The 25,229-nt window shown below is 37.2% G+C and overlaps 1 protein-coding gene across 5 annotated transcripts in view; it reads left to right on the forward strand.

Annotated features, from left to right (window-relative positions):
- FGF12 (fibroblast growth factor 12) overlaps positions 1-25,229 on the forward strand; it is a 766,619-nt gene that overhangs the window by 253,128 nt on the left and 488,262 nt on the right. Inside the window, exon 1 of one of the 5 annotated variants that reach the window (XM_053710229.1) lies at positions 22,187-22,344. The exons of the other annotated variants lie outside the window; for them this stretch is intronic. Coding sequence (XP_053566204.1) covers positions 22,254-22,344 — 91 coding nt within the window. The 5' untranslated portion in view covers positions 22,187-22,253. Of the gene's footprint in view, positions 1-22,186; positions 22,345-25,229 lie in introns of those variants that run through there. 5 annotated transcript variants of the gene reach the window in all.

Here is a 25,229-nt window from a genome sequence, read left to right on the forward strand (position 1 = left end):
AAACCTACTATTAATAACTTAATAATTCCTATTTAAAACTAAATACTTACCTATAAAATAAACCCTAAGCTAGCTACAATATAACTAATAGTTACATTGTAGCTATCTTAGGTTTTATTTTTATTTCACAGCTAAGTTTGTATTTATTTTAACTAGGTAGACTAGTTAGTAAAAATGTATTAACTATTTACTAACTACAAATTTACCTGTAAAATAAAACCTAACCTGAGTTACACTAACACCTAACCTTACACTACAATTAAATAAATTACATTAATTAAATACAATTAAATAAATTACAAAAAAACAAACACTAAATTACACAAAATAAAAAAGAACACCTAATCTAATAGCCCTATGAAAATAAAAAAGCCCCCAAAATAAAAAAAACCCTAGCCTACAATTAACTACCAATGGCCCTTAAAAAGGCCTTTTGCGGGGCATTGCCCCAAAGAAATCAGCTCTTTTACCTGTAAAAAAAAAATACAAACAACCCCCCAACAGTAAAACCCACCACCCCCACAACCAAACCCCCCAAATAAAATCCTAACTAAAAAAAACTAAGCTTCCCATTGCCCTGAAAAGGGCATTTGTATGGGCATTGCCCTCAAAACGGCATTTAGCTCTTTTTCCGCCCAAACACTAAGCTAAAAAAAAAAACACCCAATAAACCCTTAAAAAAACCTAACACTAACCCCCAAAGATCCACTTACAGTTTTTGAAGACCGGACATCCATGGAGCGGCACCATCTTCAAGACATCCGGCGCAGAGAATCCTTTTCTGATGACGGCTCTTCTCGAATGAAGGTTCCTTTAAGTGACGTCATTCAAGATGGCGTCACTTGAATTCCGATTGGCTGATAGAATTCTATCAGCCAATCGGAATTAAAGGTGAAATTCTATCAGCCAATCGGAATTAAAGGGTAAAAAATCCTTTTGGCTGATGCAATCAGCCAATAGGATTGAGCTCACATTCTATTGGCTGTTCCAATCAGCCAATAGAATGCAAGCTCAATCCTATTGGGTGATTGAGCTGATTTTTGGCTGATTTTTTACCCTTTAATTCCGATTGGCTGATATAATTCTATCAGCCAATCAGAATTCAAGGGACACCATCTTGGATGACGTCACTTAAAGGAACCTTCATTCGAGAAGAGCTGTCGTCAGAAGAGGATGCTCCTCGCCGGATGTCTTGAAGATGGAGCCGCTCCGCGCCGGATGGATGAAGATAGAAGATGCCGTCTGGATGAAGACTTCTGCCCATCTGGAGGACCACTTCTTGCCGCTTGGAGAAAGACTTCTCCTGACTTTGTTGAGGACTTCTTACCGCTTGGATGAAGACTTCTCTTGGGTTCGTTGAGGATGGATGTCCTGTCTTCAAAAACTGTAAGTGGATCTTCGGGGGTTAGTGTTAGGTTTTTTTAAGGGTTTATTGGGTGGGTTTTATTTTTAGCTTAGGGTTTGGGCGGAAAAAGAGCTAAATGCCTTTTTAAGGGCAATGCCCATACAAATGCCCTTTTTAGGGCAATGGGGAGCTTAGGTTTTTTTAGTTATGATTTTATTTGGGGGGTTTGGTTGTGTGGGTGGTGGGTTTTACTGTTGGGGGGTTGTTTGTATTTTTTTTTTACAGGTAAAAGAGCTGATTTCTTTGTGGCAATGCCCCGCAAAAGGCCCTTTTAAGGGCCATTGGTAGTTTATTGTAGGCTAGGGTTTTTTTATTTTGTGTGGGCTTTTTATTTTCATAGGGCTATTAGATTAGGTGTAATTAGTTTAAATATTTGATCATTTCTTTTTTACTTTGCGTAATTTAATGTTTTTTTTGTAATTTAGTTAATTGTATTTAATTAATGTAATTTATTTAATTGAGGTGTGTAAGACAGGTTAGGTTTTATTTTACAGGTAAAGTTGTATTTATTTAAAGGGATACTAACCCCTTATTTTTTCTTTCATGATTCAGATAGAGCATGCAATTTTAAGCAACTTTCTAATTTACTCCTATTATCAATTTTTCTTTGTTCTCATGTTATCTTGATTTGAAAAAGCAGTAATAAAAGTTTAGGAGCCGGCCCATTTTTTAGTTCAGCTAAAAGTAGAGCTGCTGATTGGTTTGCTACATTTAGCCACAAATCAGCAAGTGCTACCCATGTTTGAACAAAAAATGGTCTGGCTCTAAAGCTTACAGTACTGCTTTTTCAAATCAAGATAGCATGAGAACAAAGAAAAATTGATAATAGGAGTAAAGTAGAAAGGTGCTTAAAATCTCATGCTCTATCTGAATCATGAAATTAAAAAAATTAAGTTTAGTATCCCTTTAACTAGGTAGCTAGTAAATCATTAATAACTATTTACTAACTAGTCTACCTAGTTAAAATAAATACAAACTTAGTTGTGAAATAGAAATAAAACCTAAGATAGCTACAATGTAACTATTAGTTATATTGTAGCTAGCTTAGGGTTTATTTTATAGGTAAGTATTTCGTTTTAAATAGGAATTATTTAGTTATTAATAGTAGGTTTTATTTAGATTTATTTTAATTACATTAAAATTAGTGGGTGTTAGGGTTAGGTTTAGGGGTTAATACCTTTAGTATAGTGGCGGCGGCATTGGGGGCAGCAGATTAGGAGTTAGGAAAATGAGATACAATAGTTACAGATATGAAACAGATGTTTTGCTTAAATAAATAATGTTGTGGGACAAGTGTGATACAGCTTCACAATAATAAGTGTCACAAAAAATAGATCCCAGTTCAGTAAAGTCTGGGTGTTCTGTTGAATTGCAAATTAAATATCTCAGTTCTTGAAAAAGCATAATTACGTAAAATAAAATTACAATTAATATACATACCAGTTTTTACATATTGTAGGTGCCTCAGCTGATAGGGAAATTAACGACCGCCACAAAAGCAGCGGTATTTCACCTCCCTATAGGGCTGCTATTACAGGTTTTAAAAAACCCGGCTTGCGCAGGCGATATGGTGGCGTTGAGCTCCATACCTCACCCAAATACAAGCACTGTTTTGACGTGCTCGTGCACGACTTCCCCATAGACATGGGGAGAGCCGCAAAAAAAAGCCTAACACCTGTGATCGTAGAAACAAAAGCTCCGTAAACGCAACCCCATTGACCCTAACATAAAAAACACATAAAAATCTTAGTTTTTTTTAGTTAGGATTTTATTTGGGGGGTTGGTTGTGTGGGTGGTGGGTTTTACTGTTGGGGGGTGTTTGTATTTTTTTTACAGGTAAAAGATCTGATTTATTTGGGGCAATGCCCCACAAAAGGCCCTTTTAAGGGCCATTGGCAGTTTAGTGTAGGCTAGGTTTTTTTATTTGGGGGGGATTTTTTATTTTGATAGGGCTATTAGATTAGGAGTAATTCGTTTTTATATTTGTTAATTTACGGCTAGATTACGAGTTTTGTGTTATGAGTAAAAAAGCAGCGTTATGGGTTATAACGCTGCTTTTTCACTACCGCTGTTATTACGAGTCTTGTAGGTATAGCTGTACCACACACTTTTTTGGCCGTACCGCAAATTAACTTACGCAATTTGCGTAAAATCTTTTTTCAATGGGACTTCCATAGCGCCGATATTACAAGCTTTTTCTGGGAGGCCAAAAAGTGAACAGTACAGCCTAAACCGCAAGATTCGTAACACATTCTAAAGTCAGTAGTTATTAGTTTTACGCTACAAAGCTGTAGCATAAAACTCATAACTTAAGTGTTACAAAGTACACTAACACCCATAAACTACCTATTAACCCCTAAGCCGCCGCCCTCCCGCATCGCAAACACTAAAATAAAATTATTAACCCCTAATCTGCCGCTCCCGACATTGCCACCACTATAATAAACATATTAACCCCTAAACTGCTGCACTCCCGCATTGCAAACACTAGTTAAATATTATTATTAACCCCTAATCTGCCGCCCCTAACATCACCACCACCTACCTACATTTATTAACCCCTAATCTGCTGCCCCAACATCGCCGCCGCTATACAAATTTATTAACTCGGTAGAATAGTTACTAAATAGTTATTAACTATTTACCTAGCAAAAATAAATACAAACTTACCTGTAAAATAAAACCTAACCTGTCTTACACTAACACCTAACATTACACAACAATTAAATAAATTAAATTAATTAAATACAATTACCAAATTACAAAAAAAACAACTAAATTACACAAAACAAAAAACTAATTATCAGATATTTAAACTAATTAGCACAACAAAAAGAAGAGTAGAGTCCCAAAACCACTTTGCAAATAAAACGTTGGTTTATTGAATCCAGTAAAATCTGAGCAAAAATTTGATTGGAACAGCCAATAGAATGCGAGCTCAATCCTATTAGCTGATTGGATCAGTCAATAGGATTGAAACTCAATCCTATTGGCTGATTGTATCAGCCAATAGGATTTTTTCACCTTTAATTCCGATTGGCTGATAGAATTCTATTAGCCAATCGGAATTCAAGGAACGCCATCTTGGATGACATCATTTAAAGGAACCTTCATTCGTCGTTAGTTGTCGGAAGAAGAGGATGCTCCGCGCCGGATGTCTTGAAGATGGATCCGCTCCGCACAGGATGGATGAAGATAGAAGATGCCGTCTGGATGAAGACTTCTGCCTGTCTGGAGGACCACTTCTGCCGGCTTGGATGAAGACTTCTCCCGGCTTTGTTGAGGACTTCTTGCCACTTCGCTGAGGACTTCTCCCGGCTTCGTTTAGGATGGATAGGATGGATGTCCAGTCTTCAAAACTATAAGTGGATCTACGGGGGTTAGTGTTAGATTTTTTTAAGGGTTTATTGGGTGGGTTTTAGTTTTAGATTAGGGTTTGGGCAGCAATAGAGCTAAATGCCCTTTAAGGGCAATGCCCAGCCAATTGCCCTTTTCAGGGCAATGGGGATCTTAGGTTTTTTTAGTTAGGATTTTATTTGGGTGGTTGTGTGGGTGGTGGGTTTTACTGTTGGAGGGGTTGTTTGTATTTTTTTTACAGGTAAAAGATCTGATTTATTTGGGGCAATGCCCCACAAAAGGCCCTTTTAAGGGCCATTGGCAGTTTAGTGTAGGCTAGGTTTTTTTATTTGGGGGGGATTTTTTATTTTGATAGGGCTATTAGATTAGGAGTAATTCGTTTTTATATTTGTTAATTTACGGCTAGATTACGAGTTTTGTGTTATGAGTAAAAAAGCAGCGTTATGGGTTATAACGCTGCTTTTTCACTACCGCTGTTATTACGAGTCTTGTAGGTATAGCTGTACCACACACTTTTTTGGCCGTACCGCAAATTAACTTACGCAATTTGCGTAAAATCTTTTTTCAATGGGACTTCCATAGCGCCGATATTACAAGCTTTTTCTGGGAGGCCAAAAAGTGAACAGTACAGCCTAAACCGCAAGATTCGTAACACATTCTAAAGTCAGTAGTTATTAGTTTTACGCTACAAAGCTGTAGCATAAAACTCATAACTTAAGTGTTACAAAGTACACTAACACCCATAAACTACCTATTAACCCCTAAGCCGCCGCCCTCCCGCATCGCAAACACTAAAATAAAATTATTAACCCCTAATCTGCCGCTCCCGATATTGCCACCACTATAATAAACATATTAACCCCTAAACTGCTGCACTCCCGCATTGCAAACACTAGTTAAATATTATTATTAACCCCTAATCTGCCGCCCCTAACATCACCACCACCTACCTACATTTATTAACCCCTAATCTGCTGCCCCAACATCGCCGCCGCTATACAAATTTATTAACTCGGTAGAATAGTTACTAAATAGTTATTAACTATTTACCTAGCAAAAATAAATACAAACTTACCTGTAAAATAAAACCTAACCTGTCTTACACTAACACCTAACATTACACAACAATTAAATAAATTAAATTAATTAAATACAATTACCAAATTACAAAAAAAACAACTAAATTACACAAAACAAAAAACTAATTATCAGATATTTAAACTAATTAGCACAACAAAAAGAAGAGTAGAGTCCCAAAACCACTTTGCAAATAAAACGTTGGTTTATTAAATCCAGTAAAATCTGAGCAAAAATTTGATTGGAACAGCCAATAGAATGCGAGCTCAATCCTATTAGCTGATTGGATCAGTCAATAGGATTGAAACTCAATCCTATTGGCTGATTGTATCAGCCAATAGGATTTTTTCACCTTTAATTCCGATTGGCTGATAGAATTCTATTAGCCAATCGGAATTCAAGGAACGCCATCTTGGATGACATCATTTAAAGGAACCTTCATTCGTCGTTAGTTGTCGGAAGAAGAGGATGCTCCGCGCCGGATGTCTTGAAGATGGATCCGCTCCGCACAGGATGGATGAAGATAGAAGATGCCGTCTGGATGAAGACTTCTGCCTGTCTGGAGGACCACTTCTGCCGGCTTGGATGAAGACTTCTCCCGGCTTTGTTGAGGACTTCTTGCCACTTCGCTGAGGACTTCTCCCGGCTTCGTTTAGGATGGATAGGATGGATGTCCAGTCTTCAAAACTATAAGTGGATCTACGGGGGTTAGTGTTAGATTTTTTTAAGGGTTTATTGGGTGGGTTTTAGTTTTAGATTAGGGTTTGGGCAGCAATAGAGCTAAATGCCCTTTAAGGGCAATGCCCAGCCAATTGCCCTTTTCAGGGCAATGGGGATCTTAGGTTTTTTTAGTTAGGATTTTATTTGGGTGGTTGTGTGGGTGGTGGGTTTTACTGTTGGAGGGGTTGTTTGTATTTTTTTTACAGGTAAAAGAGCTGATTTCTTTGGGGCAATGCCCCACAAAAGGCCCTTTTAAGTGCTATTGGTAGTTTAGTTTAGGCTAAGGTTTTCTTTTTATTTTGGGTGGGGGCTTTTTTTATTTTGATAGGGCTATTAGATTAGGTGTAATTAGTTTAAATATCTGATAATTTGTTTTTATTTTGTGTAATTTAGTGTGTTTTTTTGTAATTTAGGTAATTGTATTTAATTAATTTAATTTATTTAATTGTTGTGTAATGTTAGGTGTTAGTGTGAGACAGGTTAGGTTTTATTTTACAGGTAACTTTGTATTTATTTTAACTAGGTAGTGAGCGGCAGATTAGGGGTTAATAAGTGTAGGTAGGTTGTGGCGACATTGGGGGCAGCAGATTAGGGGTTAATAAGTATAATGTAGGTGGTGGCGATGATGGGAGCGGCAGATTAGGGGTTAATAAGTATAATGTAGGTGGCGGCGATGTTGGGGGCAGCAGATTAGCGGTTAATAAGTGTAAGATTAGGGGTGTTTAGATTCAGGGTTTATGTTAGGGTGTTAGGTGTAAACATAATTTTCATTTCCCCATAGGAATCAATGGGGTTGCATTACAGAGCTTTACGCTGCTTTATTGCAGGTGTTAGGCTTTTTTTCAGCCGGCTCTCCCCATTGATGTCTAGGGGAAAACGTGCACGTAAAACCAGCTTACCGCTGACTTAAGCAGCGCTGGTATTGGAGGGCGGTATGGAGCACAATTATGCTCTATGCTCACTTCTTGCCTAATAACGCCGGGTTTAGGAAAACCCCTCATAACGCAAAACTCGTAATCTAGCCGTTAGTTTTTTATTTAGTGTAATTTAGTGTTTATTTTTTTTGTAATTTAGATAATTGTATTTTATTAATTTCATTTTTTTTATTTTATTGTAATGTTAGGTTTTAGTGTCAGGCAGGTTAGGTTTTATTTTACAGGTAAGTTTGTATTTATTTTAACTAGGTAGCTAGTAAATAGTTAATAACTATTTAATAACTAGTCTACCTAGTTAAAATAAATACAAACTTACCTGTGAAATAAAAATAAAACCTAAGATAGCTACAATATTATAATTGTTAGTTATTTTGCAGCTAGCTTAGGTTTTATTTTATAGGTAAGTATGTATTTAGTTTTAAATAGGAATTATTTAGGTAATAAATGTAAGGTTTAATTAGATTTCTTTTAATTATATTTAAGTTAGGGGGTGTTAGGGTTAGGGTTAGACTTAGGCTTAGGGTTACATTAGGGTTAGGTTTAGGGGTTAATATATTTATGTACTGATGTGGGAGGCTAGAGATTTAGGGGTTAATAATTTAATTTAGTATATTTTGTTGTGGGGGCTTGCGGTTTAGAGGTTAATATATTTATTATAGCGGCGGTGTGGGTGGACGGCAGATTAGGGTTTAATAATATTTAAATATTTAGGGGTTAATAGGTTTATAATAGTGGCGACGATGTCGGGGAGCGGTGGAATAGGGGTTAATACATTTTAATAGTGGCGGTGATGTCCGGAGACGCAGATTAGGGGTTCATAAATTTATTATAGTGTTTGCGATGCGGGAGGGCCTCAGTTTAGGGGTTAATAGGTAGTTTGTGGGTGTTTAGTGTACTTTGTAGCAGTTTAGTTATGAGTTTTATGTTACAGATTTGTAACGTAAAACTCATAACTACTGACTTTAGATGACGGTATGAATCTTGTCAGTATAGAGTGTACCGCTCACTTTTTGGCCTCCCAGGAAAACTCATAATACCGGCGCTATGGAAGTCCCATTGAAAAAGGACTTTTTTAAAAGTGCGGTACTGGCATTGCGTGATGGCCAAAAAGGTGTGCGGTACACCTATACCTACAAGACTTGTAATAGCGGCGTTAGGGAAAAAGCAGCGTTATGAAGCATAACAATGCTTTTTCCCTCATAACGCAAAACTCGTAATCTAGCTGTATATTTGCAACAATTTTACACAATGAATCACCAGAACAAGGAACCTTAGGTCAAACACTGACATAAGAAATATATGCAAGATAGAAAAGTGGTTATAATTCTTCTGGATGAAGGTTGAGACAAATAAAAGGGACATTGAAGTACAATATTTACATGCTGTAATTCCAAAGGGTTAAACACAGATTACAAGTGTCAAGTGAAAAAATGTTTTGCTCATGCACTAACTGCACTCAAGATAAAATTTTAGCGCTGCCGGATTAGAGTGCATATTAAAAGTTGGAAGTAAAAAGCAAGAGCATGGGTGAAAGACTCAGGCATTAACTTCAGATATCACATATAGATAGATAATAGATATATGATAGATAATAGATAGATAATCGATAGATGATAGAGATAGATAGATAGATAGATAGATAGATGTGTATATTACATTTTAAATGCCTTCTTTTTTATGCAGCAAAGAAAATAAATTACACTTATGTCCCTTTAAGAATGTTCCCTGGCAGACTATTTTTTTAAAATAATTAAATACAACTCTTAGAAAAATGACAGAAATGTCTGCTTCAGAGCGTGTTCAGTAAGTCTATTTAAGTAGAGGTTTTTGTAATTATACAGTAGGTAAGATTACCAGATATAGAACATGACCAGTTTAGCCTTACCCAGGTAAAGGCCATTTACTCTTTTAGGAAAACAAATTTCTTCAGCTGGAAATTGCAGTCATAATTGTTAGTTGTTTTCTCAATAATACTATAATGGGTGCCACTTATTCCCATTATAGGTGACAAGCATATTAAATATTCTACAGTAAATGCATTAAGTGTATTTTTTTATGCCAACCTAATATTATTCCATATGACCAACTCGTGTTACAAAACCTTTCTCTGTGTTCGCTTGTTAAATATAATTTCCCTTTAAACAGCATAAAGATGTAGTTGTCCTTATGAGATGTGTATGATGTCCTCATGGACTGTGCTCTTGAGAATGGATCCCTTGATGAACTTCAGGATATCATTTCCCTTCCTCTTTCCACAGCCCCCAGCATCTACACCTTAGCTGCCAACGATTTAACTGAGTTGTGCTTCTGTCTCTCTTCTTCACTCTCCCCAGGGGCAAGAGACAAAACACTTGTTACTATGGAGGCAAGTCACTGTAATTATGACCTTACACACAGAAGGAACTTCCAGACCATTTAACCTTTTTTGTCAGCAGTTATAAGCTACAAAATGTTGAGATCTTTGTACGTTTCCTTTATCATTATATGTAAAAATCCAAAACTGATGCATAAAGAATCAACATTTTGTATCAAAGGGAACAAAGCTTTTTTTTATTAAATCATTCCCAAGATAGGCAATTAGAGTTCACTCAGGTCTATTGAGATAATTTCCATTGAGGATATCAGCTATAGCTTCTCCAGTCACCTAGTAAGCGCTTATAGCAACATTTAACTAAATACATTGATTGAACATAGTCTTGTTAAGAACATCATCTTTTATTCATATTGCCAAAAAAAAACAAAACTCAGCTATTTTGCAGTATTAATTAGTATGTTTTTTCCTTCAGTAAAGTGTTAAACACTAGATCACTTCTAGTATCTGGCAATTTATGTTATTCCTTGTTATATTGTAAATAAAACCACATAGTTTTTATAAGTTGCTTTACACCTACTGTTGATATCATTTTTTATTTATATACTGTGCATAGTGTGACTAATCTTGCATCCAAGAAAATTTTGATATTATTTTTTAGTTTTTAAAGTATCTAGTTTGTAGTGTTTCGTACATTGCAAACATTTGTGCACAATGAAGGTGGAGTGTCCGGGCGGTGGCCAAGATCGATAGCATTTTAAGAGGCTGCTGATGTGCTAATGCGGCAATTATCCTTAGTTTGCTACACCATTTCCAAGCCATGTGCCTGTAGTCATTGAGAAAAATGCTGCATGTGTACAGCGAGAAAGGGGGTGATACCATCCGGATGAGTTTTGTGAACAGTATAGATACAAGGTCAGCACCACAAACATGAAGCCTACGGCAAAACAGTTGATTCAGGCGACTTCTTATTTACCTGTGAAGTTTTGCTATGGATCATAGAAGACAGCATGAAAGACCAGATACTCGGCTATACTTGTTGTTGGTATGCCAGAGGGGGAAATGTGCAGATGGGTAAATTGAGTTTCAAATTTACTAGATCCAGACTGGACTTTACTAATCTGTAGTGTAGATCTACCTGTACACCTGGACATTTGACCCTACCTATGATTTTATACTATATTGATCAATGTTTATGTGCACACTTTAGTAATAAATGAACACAAGAAAGTCTCTCCTTATAAATAGTGTAAATGTTAATGGGAAACGGTCCTAAATACATCCACAGTTATTGCATGAAAGAGGCCAAACACTGGACAAGTCCTTAATCTTTGAAGAACTATTAGGCAATTAGTGCAGCTTACCCCTCCATTGTAGGTCAATAGACGTGCCTTGAGTACAGGTACAGGCTGACTAGGGCTCACTCCACTTCTGCAGTCTCTCTCCCTGCATCGAGTGCCCTGCTGGAACGCTATGAGAATCCTCTCATATCTTCGCGTCCTTGCCGCAAGCACCTTGTGACGTCACCGGGGGCGCATCCAGAAGAGTCCACTGTGAATGGCCAGAAAGTGGTGCGGATCCTCCCCTCAAACACGATGGCAACCAATACAATGGCTCCTTCAGTAATGTCACAGAGGGGGTGTAGATGCAGCTCCGCGGCAATAGGTCAGTATCGGATCGGCTCCAGCAGTCCAGAGCATGGAGCGAATTTCAGGGACAAGTAGTCTTCACTGGCTGTTCTCACTCCTGTAGGTCAGATAAACTATAAAGCGCAAAGTGAAAGGAGCACCAGCCAGGAGTATAGTAAAATGCCAATTTATTGAAAAATCTTGTTAAAAACCAGGTAAACCAGGCCAAATAGAAAATAAGAGGTCAGAAAACAGACAGCTGACGTGTTTCGGCTTGACCGCTGCTCCATAACCTGTCTGCCTGCTCTGAGCAGGCGGACAGACATCGCCGCAATTCAACCCGATCGAGTACGATCGGGTTGATTGACACCCCCTGCTGGCGGCCGATTGGCCGCAATTCTGCAGGGGGCGGCGTTGCACCAGCAGCTCTTGTGAGCTGCTGGTGCAATGCTGAATACGGAGAGCGTATTGTTCTCCGTATTCAGCGAGGTCTGGCTGACCTGATCTGCACTGTCGGATCAGGTCCGCCAGACTTTGATAAATAGAGGCCCATATATTTTTCTCGTGGGTCTAATAGCTTTTTCCCTGCATGAGGGCAGATGTGGTTATTCTATGAATGTGAGGCCTTAACTCAGAACTGACCATGATATCATAACCCTTTATAACTCTCTAACAAGTCTATACCTACATAAGATATTTGTGCGCCTGGAAAAGGTCATGACCATGATATCAGCCCAGCATATAGGCCAGAAGTTAATGACACTTGCAGGTTCACTCCTTAATAAGACATAGATATATGCTATAGTTATACTATTATATGGCCAATTGTAGTGCCACCTTAAACAAAATGGCATACTTGTTATGTTCACAATGGGGGATATTTATCAAAGGTATGTCGGACCTGATCCGACAGTGTGGATCATGTCCGCAAGACCTCGCTGAATGCCGAGAGCAATACGCTCTGCGTATTCAGCATTGCACCTGCAGCTCTTGTGAGCTGCTGGTGCAACGCCGCCCCCTGCAGACTCGCGGCCAATCGCCCACCAGCAGGGGGTGTCAATCAACCCGATCGTACTCGATTAAATTCCGGCGATGTCTGCCCGCCTGCTCAGAGCATGCGGACAAGGTTATGGAGCAGCAGTCTTTAGACGCTAGAAACACGGGCCCTCAAGCTCCTTTCGGAGCTTGATAGATAGGCCCCTATATGTGATGAGAGATGACCTATACAATAAGATTCACCAACGACTTATTCTGCCCTACACTATATCATCTCTCCAAGCTATGTTGATGTTAATTGTCTTACAATTTAATGCCTCATCTTGTTTACCCCTATATACTGTAAAATTAAGGTTAGCAGCCTGACAGTAATGTTTACTTAAAGGGACAGTGTACACTAATATTTTCTCCCCTTTAATTTGTTCCCAGTTTGTATCCATTTTATAAATTGTTTACAAATAGCTTCTTCTCTTTTATTTTCTCATATGAAATAGCTGATTTTGTCTATTGTTTTCCCACCCATACCGAACATTTTCTGAAAATGTAAAAAGGTAGATAATCCCTTTTTTACCCATTCCCTAGTTTTGCATAACCAACACGGTTATATTAATATACTTTTTACCTTTGTGATTACTTTGTGTTTAAGCCTCTGCAGACTGCCCCTTTATTTCAGTTCTTTTGACAGGCTTGCATTTTAGCCAATTAGTGCCTTCTCATAAGTAACGAATGTGAGCACAATGTTATCTATATGGCACACATGAACTAATGATCTCTAGCTGTGAAAAACTGTCAAATGTATTGAGTTAAGAGATGGCCTTTAAGGTCTAAGAAATTAGCATATGAACCTACCTAGGTTTAGCTTTCTTCTAAGAATACCATGAGAACAAAGCAAATTTGATGATAAAAGTAAATATGAAAGTTGTTTATAATTGCATGCCCTATCTGAATCATGAAAGTTTAATTTTGATATGATAGTCCCTTTAAGTTCTGGTTAGGCAAAAAACACATAAACAAGAAGATTTAAATAAAATATTGCTCCCAGTTGGTGTCTGTGGCAGATGTGGATTTCTGTGCCAACACTTGCAGGGGCAACCCTCATGAAATTCAGAAAAAAAAGGACTGTCCCTTTGAGTGTCAAGATGTTTCCCATAGAAATAATGAGCGCTCTCTCCTATGTAAATGTTTGCGATGGTGGACAAAGTACACAGGGAGAACCCGGCGTATGTTTAAACTTTGATATTATGCCTAATACAAATAAAATGATGCTGTTTTCAGTGCACTGTACCTCACATTTGCTGTTATTTTCATACGCATAGTTTTTCTTTTTAGTGCAATTAGTGTTTTTTTGAGTTGTGAGAAAACAGTGAGCTCTGAAGGGTGAAAATGTAATTACACTGGGATTTGAGCGACAATTTCATATACGCCCATTTTACGGAGAGAAAAAACAATTACGCTTTTTTGTACATATAATTACAAATTTATATGTGTTTTTGCACATCCAGTGTACTTCAATTACAATGTATGCAGTGCATATTTAATATGTAGTTTGCTTACAAATTTTACTATTTTGATAAGATTTTTGGTGAACAATTTTGTTATGATTTTTTCCTAAGTATTTTTGTGTGAATGGTTCAGTTATTCATTTTACCTGATTTTTAAATTGCGATTTTCATTGTGCAGTTTTGTACTGTATGCATCGCCTTCCCATACAAAAATGCAGTATAAACCCATTAGTGAGACACCCTGGCTTTATAGAATTTCCCTAGGTAAATAGAAGTACTGGCAAGCAATTTTAAAGAATCTTATCAGCCTATAGATCTTTATTGTATCAGGCCCTAAGTCAGGGGTGGGATGTTATGGACTACATCTCCCATGATGTTTTGGGGTAGCGGACATGATACAATGTAGCGTATTATGTCCGCTGCACATCGATAAATGCTGACAGCATACACCGTCGGCATTTATCATTGCACCAGCAGTTCTTGTGAACTACTTGTGCAATACCGCCCCCTGCAGATTCGCAGCCAATCGGCCACTAGCAGGGGGTGTCAATCAACCCGATCGTATTCGATCCGCTGCCTCAGAGCAGGCGGAGACGTTATGGAGCAGCGGTCTTTAGAAAGCTGCTTCATAACTTCTTCCTTCAGGCTCGCCGGAAACAAGGGGCATCAAGCTCCATGTGAAGCTTGATAAATCGGCCCCTTTGCTTGAATTATGGCTGGAAGAGCATTATGGGAGATGTAGTCCATAACATCTGGAGGGCTGATAGTTGCCCACCCTGCCCTAAGTATTGGCCTTTGATTAAACAGTAAATAAGAAGATAAGGAGGACATATGTAAATAATTAGACAGAAACGATAATGAGGTCTGCTTTCCCTGCTAGCACAACCCATTTGGGTTGAGTTTTTGATTAGCAATAACAGTTCTTTCATATGCAAAATTATACCCATTATTCCCATTCCCCATACAATTTAAACTCTGCAACTAGTATAACAAGTCATTGTAAAAACATTAAGGAGAAACAGATTTTACAGTACACCGCCCCTTTAATTAGTCGAGAGACCCACATATTTTGTACAATTACTTTCCTTTCCAGTTCAGTATTGTGTTGACATTTAAAGGTCCAGGAGTGGTCTCTTATTTATATAGGGGAATTTTGTTTCATGTGTCAAAAAGTGAGGCTCATTTAGGTGTTGCTTAGCAATTATTAAAATAGGAGATGTGCTATGGTTAATACACAATATTGAATGCGGTCTTTGTGAGCATCTGTATCTTTTGTGACTGCACTCCTATTATGTTGTAATTATTGTTTCTGTCTAATGCCTTAATTTTTTGTCAATGATACGTTCATCTAAAATATGAGGCTTGGTTAGAAGTTGCTTAGCAATTCTTAGACTTGTGGATGTATCTAGGTAGCTGAATAAAACAGACTGCTATATCAGTGAATGTATATGTCTTATTTAACCATTCTTTTGCAATGTTATATTTATTGTTTATATCTAATGTCTCAATAAAAAGAATGTTACAAAAATGATCTATCACACAATATTGGGGCTTTTATATTTTAAGCTTGGATGATCTGTGTCCTTAGTAACTTGTAGTAACATGGCTGCACTTTAAACACATTTTGTTTTAAAGTCAGATAAAATAATAATAAATAGCAATACATGTAAGGCAACTAAGTGAATCCTAATTTGTTTATGAACCGTGGAAAGGTGTATGCATTTAGATTGAACAACAGCTACCATTTTGAAGTGAATGTAAATTTTCACGAATGAAAGCCCTGTTTTTAAAAATACTATTAAAAACAGGGGCACTTTCATTCATGAAAGTTTACATTGCAGTTGTTTTTTAAAATACCTTTTATTCCTTTCAAGCTTGGAACACCGGAGCAACGATTCCGCCCCCCAGGTCCTTTCTTCTTACATCACAAATGACGAATCTGGCTTTCTACAATAACGGCTTTCCCCCCCAGAGCAAACATTGCCTGAGGACACACCGTGATTGGAGAAGGCCGGATTCGTCTGAAAAAGAAGAGATGACCTGGGGCGGGGGAATCGCTGCTCAGGTGTTCCACACTTGAAACTAATAGAAGGTATTTTTAAAAAACGTCTGCAATGTAAAGTTTCATGAATGAAAGTGCCCCTGTTTTTAATAGTTTTTTTAAAAACAGGGCTTTCATTCGTGAAAATTTACATTCACTTTAAGTTGACACAAAGTGATATAACTTACAACAAGTTATAAGCAACCACATGCTTTCTATACCCCATGACCTTTTAAACCTCTTATAACAAACACTATACTTAGGGCTAGACTAGGAGTGGAGCAGTAAATACCGCTCCAGCTTGCATGCTAAATCTGCTCGACTTATTGCTGCTTATTGTGCTCATCGTGTAGCGTGAGTTATACAAGTTGAGAGTTAATATTTTTGCTCACGCTCCAACCCAACACGTGTAAAGAGCAGAAGTTAGAATATTGTGAAAACGTTAATGTACTCCCCCATAGAAGTGGAAAAAAACCACCAATACACACCAGCTAACCTGAATCGCTATAAGCACCCTACTCTAGTAACCCCTAACCCACCACGTAGCCCACCTCAAAGTACCCTACTACACTATTAACCCCTAATCTGCCACATAGCATACAGCAATGTCCCCTCTACTCTATTAATCCCTAAACTGCCGCAACACCATTGCAAAATACCCACTAATGTCTAACACACCTAAACAGCTAATGCCCCTAACCTAACACCCACTAAGATACCCCCCAAAAAAATTAACCTTACCTTGAAAAACAAAGCAAACAAAATAAACTGACCTTACCTTTAAAAAAAAAAAAAAAAAAAAAAACATATTTGAAAAAATAACGTAACCTAGCCTTACCTGAAAAATAAAATAACCTAACATTACAGAAAAAAGCTAACGTTACAGAGAATTAAAACTTAGCATTACAGGATAAAATAGGGTTTTTATTTGGTTTTTTTTGGCCAGAAAAAGAGCTAATTGCTCTTCTAAGATCAATGCCCAGCCTTTCAGGGCAATTTTAAAAATAGTTTTTTTTAGATAGCCTTTTTTTGGGGGGGGGGGGGGGGGCGGTTACTGTTAGTTTTTTTTTGTGAGGTACTGTTAGGTTGTTTTATTTTTGGAAGGTACTGTTAGTTTTTTATGTTTTAAAAGCTTCAAGCGCTCCCTGAAGACTCTACTATTCAGGGTTACCTACGCTAACCTTCCTCCATCTCCATTGCTATCCCCTTAAACCCCATAGCATGTAAGCCTACGAGCCCAGCTGTTTGTAGTTCACTTTCATAAGAGCCGACTATAACAGTGCAACTCTCGGCAGGGCCCTGTACCCACTTGACCCCTGTAAATGTTATTTTGTATACCACCTATGTTCATAGCACTGCAGAATCTGTTGGCGCTCTACAAATACCTAATAATAATAATAATGCAGTTGGTTAGTTAAAGTTTACATTGTTCTTAATCTTTTAGCGACACCATATTTGTCTCTAATTGACTCTTCTCTGCCCTATCTGTTGTGGCTTGACATGCAATGGATGAAGTAGGAGAAATTTACATTTGCTCTAAACATAGACCCTGAACTTAGCCTGCTGGTCAATGTTAAAAGTGAAAGTGGAATCTCTTTATGGATGGTCTGGAAACAACACCAATATTAGCCTCGAAAAAGATATACATGGCAATAGATAAACCATACAAACATACTTTTTGATGGCATATATGAGCCATCTAATATGCTAATATTCTTATCTGACATGTAGGCTTAACTGATATCATTGGCGTCACTAGGGTTGGTGTCACCCGGTGCGGTAAGTTATGGTGTCACCCCCCCCCAGAAAGCAGACACAAACAAAAACACAGGCACACACCCATACAAACACTCAGACACACTTAAAAACATACTCAGACGCACACACAAACACTCGGAAACACACTCAGACACACACACAAAAACACACACACAAAAACACTGAGACACACACACACACACACAAAAACTCAGACACACACATACAAAAAATGTAAACTGCACTGCATTAATTATAAAGCTCATGCCTAGAGCTGCTCCCTGGCTCAGCAGAGCATCAAATGAAAGATAAACAAAGCACTCTAAAATAAATCACTGAAGAAAAGGTTTAGGCGCGCAAACTATGAAAATTCTGCTCTCTGACTCTGTTTCAAGTCTGTCAGTGCACAGCCCCCGGGCCGCGTGCCTACCGCTTATTATGGTCAATCACCTCTGCACTCTGCCCACCCCCAGACCCCCGCCCGCCCTCCTACCTGTTCAGTGTGCACTTAGTGTACCGTAACCGTAATGGTCTGGTGGGCATCATACGTGGCTCCTTCACTTTAGAGACAGTGTCAAACAGTCATGCGGTCCGGTGCCAGGCATCCTCTTACGATTTCCCAGTTCCCGTTTAGAGAGACAGCACAGCAGTGAGTGACTCCACTGCTCCACACGTCACTGAGCAGTGAGCACAGATAGGCAGGCAGGTTTAGGCTAGCAGCGCAACTTTGCAAGCCCCACGGCACGCCCACAACATTCATAGAGAAATTGGGCAGGGGAGAAGCAAAGTACAAACAAGCAAAAGCAGCCGGGAAAACTATTTGTGGAAATTTCAGCACTGGCTCAAGGGGCAAAAAAATTGTGTGTCTACAACTTCCCCAGTCCCACCAATGTTCACAAATGCCAGCCCCTCTAATAAAAAAAAATATTTTTTTTTGGTGTCACCCCCTGGAGGGTGTCACCCAGGTGCGGCCCACACCCCCCGCACCCCCCTAGTGACGCCACTGACTGATATTAAGGCTAGAGTTATGTATATACCATACATTCTTTACTTTGCCCCACCACCTATTCTGTACATTAACAGCCAGAGGTCAAATCAAGACCGCTATATTTGGTATTGTTTGTTTTGTTTTTTTAATTAAATCCCCTACTCTCATGCAAGCTATACATTTTAGATCATTAATTATTTTGTAATTGTTTTATAGATCATATATCATTTAAGTTTTTAAGTGGAAATCAGTCGCAGCACTTTATTTCTGCCACCCATATTTTCCTCTTCTATTAGTTCCTACCCAAAGCAAATATTGCTAGTCCTAACACTGTCACATCCCTCCAAAGAGGCAGATTTGAGAGCTGGCTTTTTCCAGATTAGCTTAATGATGAAATGTGGCTCCTGACCTGAAAGACAGTGGGCAGGTGCGTCATACAACACCTTCTAAGTTGTTGCACAATCGAGTGAGGCCGAGATGGTCGCTGTCTCTCTTCATGTATTTTCAGCTAAGGTTAGATTTTTTTATTTTTTTATTATACTTTATACTTTACATTATTTTCTAATTTTTCTTTTCATGACAGGTAAGGCTCTGTCTCCTTTACCTCCCCTGACTGCAAGTCCCTGGTTAGTAGATTTCTTCCCACAAGCAATGTAAAAGCCCTCCTCTTCACCTAAGTATTTAATATACTACAACTCAAACTTATCTTTCCATTTGTATTTTAAATCAGTTTTCTTTTTAACCATGTAACTAATTTTGAAAGTTCCACTTCTAATTTTAACATTCTTCCAAGTTTTTATCTGAGGCTAAAATGGTTCTACAATAAAATACCTATAGACTTCAACAAGAGAGCAATTATGGATTGTTTCTATAGGTCATATAGTAATGAGTAGTATAGTAGTCTTTTGAATTGATTGTTATATTTTAAGCTGTTGCCATGTTAATATTTTCTTTGTTGCTATGGTTTTCAATAAAGAAAATGATGCAAACTATTCACACTATTCATAAAATGCTGATTGTTGTCCCTACAACTAGAATATCTGTTTTCATTTAAATGTTGGCTGTTCTACCTAAAGAGTGACATTTGAAATGCTAAAAGGGACAGAGTTTATGCAGCAAACATTGGTACATAAAACAGAGATTAAATATAGGAATACAAAAGAGGTACAGAAAGTTGGAGCTAAATGAAGACATCTTAAAGGCTACCAATCTAATATTTAGATATTTTTCTAAATAGTTTTGAAAGATACATTGGTAGCATAAACAAATTCAGAGTTTGGTTGCGAGTTACTAAATTATAATTATGAGATACAAATCCCCAAATCTGGAATTCCAAAATCAAATTTATTATGAAATCCAAACTTTTTAATTACTTTTTTTTTAAAAATAATATAATTATCAAAGATTACTACTTTTCCCTGCCTGTGTCTTTCTTTTGTGTTTTAAAATGCAAATAATAGGCTATATTTATTTAAAACAGCAAATATTACCTTTCTGATTACAGTACTGTACTATCTTTCGGATAAAAATAATATAAAACTGCCTTTAGATTACATGTATAAGATGTATTATGGCATGTAAATATTGCCTAAATTACATAAAATGTTGTTTATAATTGGTTTCATCCCCTCTCCAAGCTGTCCTATTTTAAAGATGCAAATATTCCAAAATCCAAACTATTCTGAAATCCAAACCTTTTCCAGTCCCAAGCAGTTTGGATAAAGGTCCGGTCCCATACAGTTTGGTTTGCTACCTGCACAGGGTTTCCACTTACAATAGATACAATAAGGTGCCCATGGTAAAAGCTCAGGCTAAGCTCCAGAGGTGTGCAACAGGTAAATTAACCATTGTGTTTCTGTTTGCAGACAGTAGTTATATGGTTTATATCCTCATGTGAGATTAATATGGTGTTGTACCTCACAAAGGAAGCTGCAGTATGTTTTACTTTTATAGCTCAACACTCACATTGCTGGAGAAAAAATCATTAGGCCACAGAGATAATTATGGGTATATTCTATACTGTTTTGTGTACTTTGTGTATTGTAATGTAATCTGTGTGCACATGTATATATATATCTGGTAGTGCTATCCCATTTCTTGTATTTATGTATATATATATATATATATATATATATATATATATATATATATATATATATATATATATATATATATATATTAAGAGACCCTAACATTGTGGTTGTTATATGGAAGTGAGAGTGCTGAACTCATTGTTTTATTATCCTTAAAGGGGCATTGTACAAAATATACTGTACCTTCCATACCATGTAAATAGATATAATAAAAATGCAACATTTGCAGTGTATTTTCATTATTTTGTTTACCTACTTTCCCTGTAATTTAACACTGAAATGTGTGGTTTTCCATTACCCTCAGAAAGGCTAGAGTTCCTGATGCAGGATTCTGAACTGTGACCCAACAACATTTAACACTTGTTCAGTTCAGGAGATCATCCATATCTGTTCCTAAGCAGCCAAAGCAAATTAAATAAGACAGTGTAAATTATATTACGTGATAGTTTTAATTGCTTTTAAAATATGTATTGGGTATGCAAATCTTTTGCAACACAGTGATTAACCACTGATATCTAATGTGCATTTATAAAAACATACTTTAATATACTTTAAAGCTATTCCTGATACTTAAATAATAAAGTGTGCTTAAATTATACAATATTGTATAAAGTTTTACCCATATTTAAATATATGTAACCTAAATTAAAGAGTATCTGATTCAGCGCCGTGATTAAAGGAAGCCGGATTCCTCATTTTAGACCCAGGAAGAGGCTTTGTGACGGGTGGAGGAAGCTGGAGCTGCTGTTAAGATTAAAAGGTAAGTTTTTTTTCACAACAGGAATGAAATGTAAATTTTGATGACTTAAAGTGCCCCTGTTTTTAATCAAATTTTAAAAAACCGGGCACTTTAGCATCAAAATTGACATTCACTTTAAGTCTCACTGTATCTTTGTTTACTGTGAAAAGATCTGTTCTGAATCCTTTCTTCTCCTATAATCACTATTTACAGATCATCTGTATTAGTACACACCTCTCTCAGATCCTCTGAAACATCAACCCAAGCATTACCTCTATGTTGCATATTCTAGCTGGCAGCTACAGTGTGATACCAGGGAAAGTGAGTCAGTCTCTGTCTGTCTATCTAATCTATATCTATATATCTCTCACACATGATTCTATCAGTTCTGCAGTTCTTGCTGTTCCTTCCTGGTTTTCACATCCACTGTCTTTGTTGGAAGAGGCAGGGCTATGAGGCGAGTCAGTGTTTTCCAGCTGACGTTCTCACCAAGCTCTCCCAGGCACTGCCTCTTTTGGCAAACTGCCTTCATTGAAAAGTCCCAACATGTCACGTTTGAGCAGTTTTTAATCATCTGGTCTTGAAGGCTACCTGCAAACAAAACTCTAGTCAATGTCACGGCTCAGATACCTGTGGAGTGGATTATGAGCTAGTGACTCTTTCATATTGTGAATCTGTCAAGATATCAGGAAAAACTCAATCAATGAAGATTCTTGGGCATTTCCTGAAGAAAGGAGTGCATATGCTGCAGTGTTTATGTGGACAGCGCCTGAAACAGAGCAAGAATTCAAGTGGTGAGTTAAGATGCTGAAGTCTTGTCTCATTCTATTGTAGAAGTAAGAAGCAGGCTTTATCTGAACTAATTGCAGTTAGCTTCCCTTTCAGTATGTTTTGAATCGCCATGGTATTTATTAGATGCACATTAATATTCAGTAAAGAAACAACACAAATATAATCTATATTCATATTTCACTGCTATTCATTTTGAAATACTTATTAAAACATTGAAGCAATACATTGTTAAAAAGTTTATGAGTGTCAAAGCATTGTTTACCTGTTGTACCAAGAAGACACCATTCACAGTACTTGTGAAACTTACATTTGCAGTTGATTGAGTGGGAAAACACTGTACTTTGGGTATATCTGTGTGTACATGTGACATTTTGAACATTTATGAGCATAGTACAGTTAGTATAGACTATTTTGCTTCTTTGCTATAGTATAGATTTATAGATGTTGCTAAGATATAGGCTAATGTTCTTGTTCAGGACCATGGACAGCTGTTCAATTACTGCAACTGTCAGTTTTTTTAATGCGTAACTTATAAAAGACTTTGATGTATCTTGAGGTTTTAATTTTTCAGACCTGAATTTTTCTAAGCAATAAGCTTTTCCCATAATAATAATTTGCAAATGCTGACTGTACACTAACAACTTAAACCAATATGTGACTGACATGCTTCAGAAAGTTCAGAGAATTCATCATGACTATATAGTTAATATTGTATTAGTTGCTAAAAACAGCTTATTGTAAAAACAAGTATCTAAATTTGCAAAACGTGTCTGGAAAACAAACAGAAAAAAGGGGTTAACCAAATTAGATATATTAACCCTTTTGCGTCTCTTAAAGAGACACTGTACCCAAAATTTTTCTTTCGTGATTCAGATTGAGCATGAAATTTTAAGCAACTTTCTAATTTACTCCTATTATTAAATTTTCTTCATTCTCTTGGTATCTTTATTTGAAATGCAAGAATGTTTAGAAGTTTAGATGCCGGCCCATTTTTGGTGAACAACCTGGGTTGTCCTTGCTGATTGGTGGATAAATTCATCCACCAATAAAAAAAGTGCTGTCCAGAGTACTGAAACAAAAAAAAGCTTAGATGCCTTCTTTTTCAAATAATGATAGCAAGAGAACGAAGAAAAATTGATAATAGGAGTAAATTAGAAAGTTGCTTAAAATTACGGGCTCTTTCTGAATTACAAAAGAAAATTTTTTGGGTACAGTGTCCCTTTAACCCCTTAATGACCGGACCATTTTTCAATTTTCTTACCCTTAATGACAATGGCTATTTTTACATTTCTGCTGTGTTTGTGTTTAGCTGTAATTTTCCTCTTACTCATTTACTGTACCCACACATATTATATACCATTTTTCTCGCCATTAAATGGACTTTCTAAAGATACCATTATTTTCATCATATCCTATAATTCACTATAAAGAAAAATATAAAATATGGGGAAAAAATTGAAAAAAACACACTTTTTCTAACTTTGACCCCCAAAATCTGTTACACATCTACAACCACCAAAATACACCTATTCTAAATAGTTTCTAAATTTTGTCCCGAGTTTAGTTAAAGGGCCATAAATACAAGTAGCACTTTGCTATTTCCAAACCCCTTTTTTTCAAAATTAGCGCTAGTTACATTGGAACACTGATATCTTTCAGGAATCCCAAAATATACCTTGACATGTATATATTTATATTTAGAAAACATCCCAAAGCATTGATCTAGGCCCATTTTGGTATATTTAATGCCACCATTTCACCGCCAAATGCGATCAAATAAAAAAAATTGTTGAATTTTTCAAAATTTTTTTCACAAACTTTAGGTTTCTCGCTGAATTTATTTACAAACAACTGTGCAATTATGGCATAAATGGTTGTAAATACTTCTCTGGGATCCCCTTTGTTCAGAAATAGCAGACCTATATGGCTTTGGCGTTGCTTTTTGGTAATTAGAAGGCAGCTAAATGCCGCTGCACATCACACGTGTATTATGCCCAGCAGTGAAGGGGTTAATTAGGGAGCTTGTAGGGAGCTTTTAGGTTTAATTTTAGCTTTAGTGTAGTGTAGTAGACAACCCAAATTATTGATCTAGGCCCATTTTGGTATATTTCATGCCACCATTTCACCGCCGAATACGATCAAATAAAAAAAACCTAAAATTTTTCACAATTTTAGGTTTCTCACTGAAATTATTTACATACAACTTGTGCAATTATGGCACAAATGGTTGTAAATGCTTCTCTGGGATCCCCTTTGTTCAGAAATAGCAGACATATATGGCTTTGGTGTTGCTTTTTATTAATAATAAGGCCGTTAAATACTGCTGCGCACTACACTTGTAATATGCCCAGCAGTTAAGGGGTTAATTAGGTAGCTTGTAGGGTTAATTTTTAGCTTTAGTGTAGAGATCAGCCTCCCACCTGACACATCCCACCTCCTGACCCCCCCCTGACCCCCCTCAAACAGCTCTCTTCCCTCCCCCACCTCACAATTGTCACCGCCATCTTAAGTACTGGCAGAAAGTCTGCCAGTACTGAAATAAAAATATTTTTAATTTTTTTATTTTATTTTTTCATACAGTCTGCAGTGATGGATCCCCCCTTACCCCACAACCTCCCTGATCCCCCCAATACATCTCTCTAACCCTCCCCCTCTATCTATTTGCCGCCATCTTGGGTACTGGCAGCTGTCTGCCAGTACCCAATTTGCCCCCCAAAATATTTTTTTTTTACTTTTTTTTATATAAAGTATTTATTTTCTGTAGTGTAGCTGGCCCCTCTAAATACTATACATCCCTCCCCCTCCCAGATCCCTTACTAAAGAAAGAGATCCCCTGCATCTACATTGATGCTTTTTTTTTTTTTTGAATTGCAAGCATATTTTGCGT

The sequence above is a fragment of the Bombina bombina genome, chromosome 4 (assembly GCF_027579735.1).
Source record: "Bombina bombina isolate aBomBom1 chromosome 4, aBomBom1.pri, whole genome shotgun sequence".
Classification (NCBI taxonomy): Eukaryota; Metazoa; Chordata; class Amphibia; order Anura; family Bombinatoridae; genus Bombina; species Bombina bombina.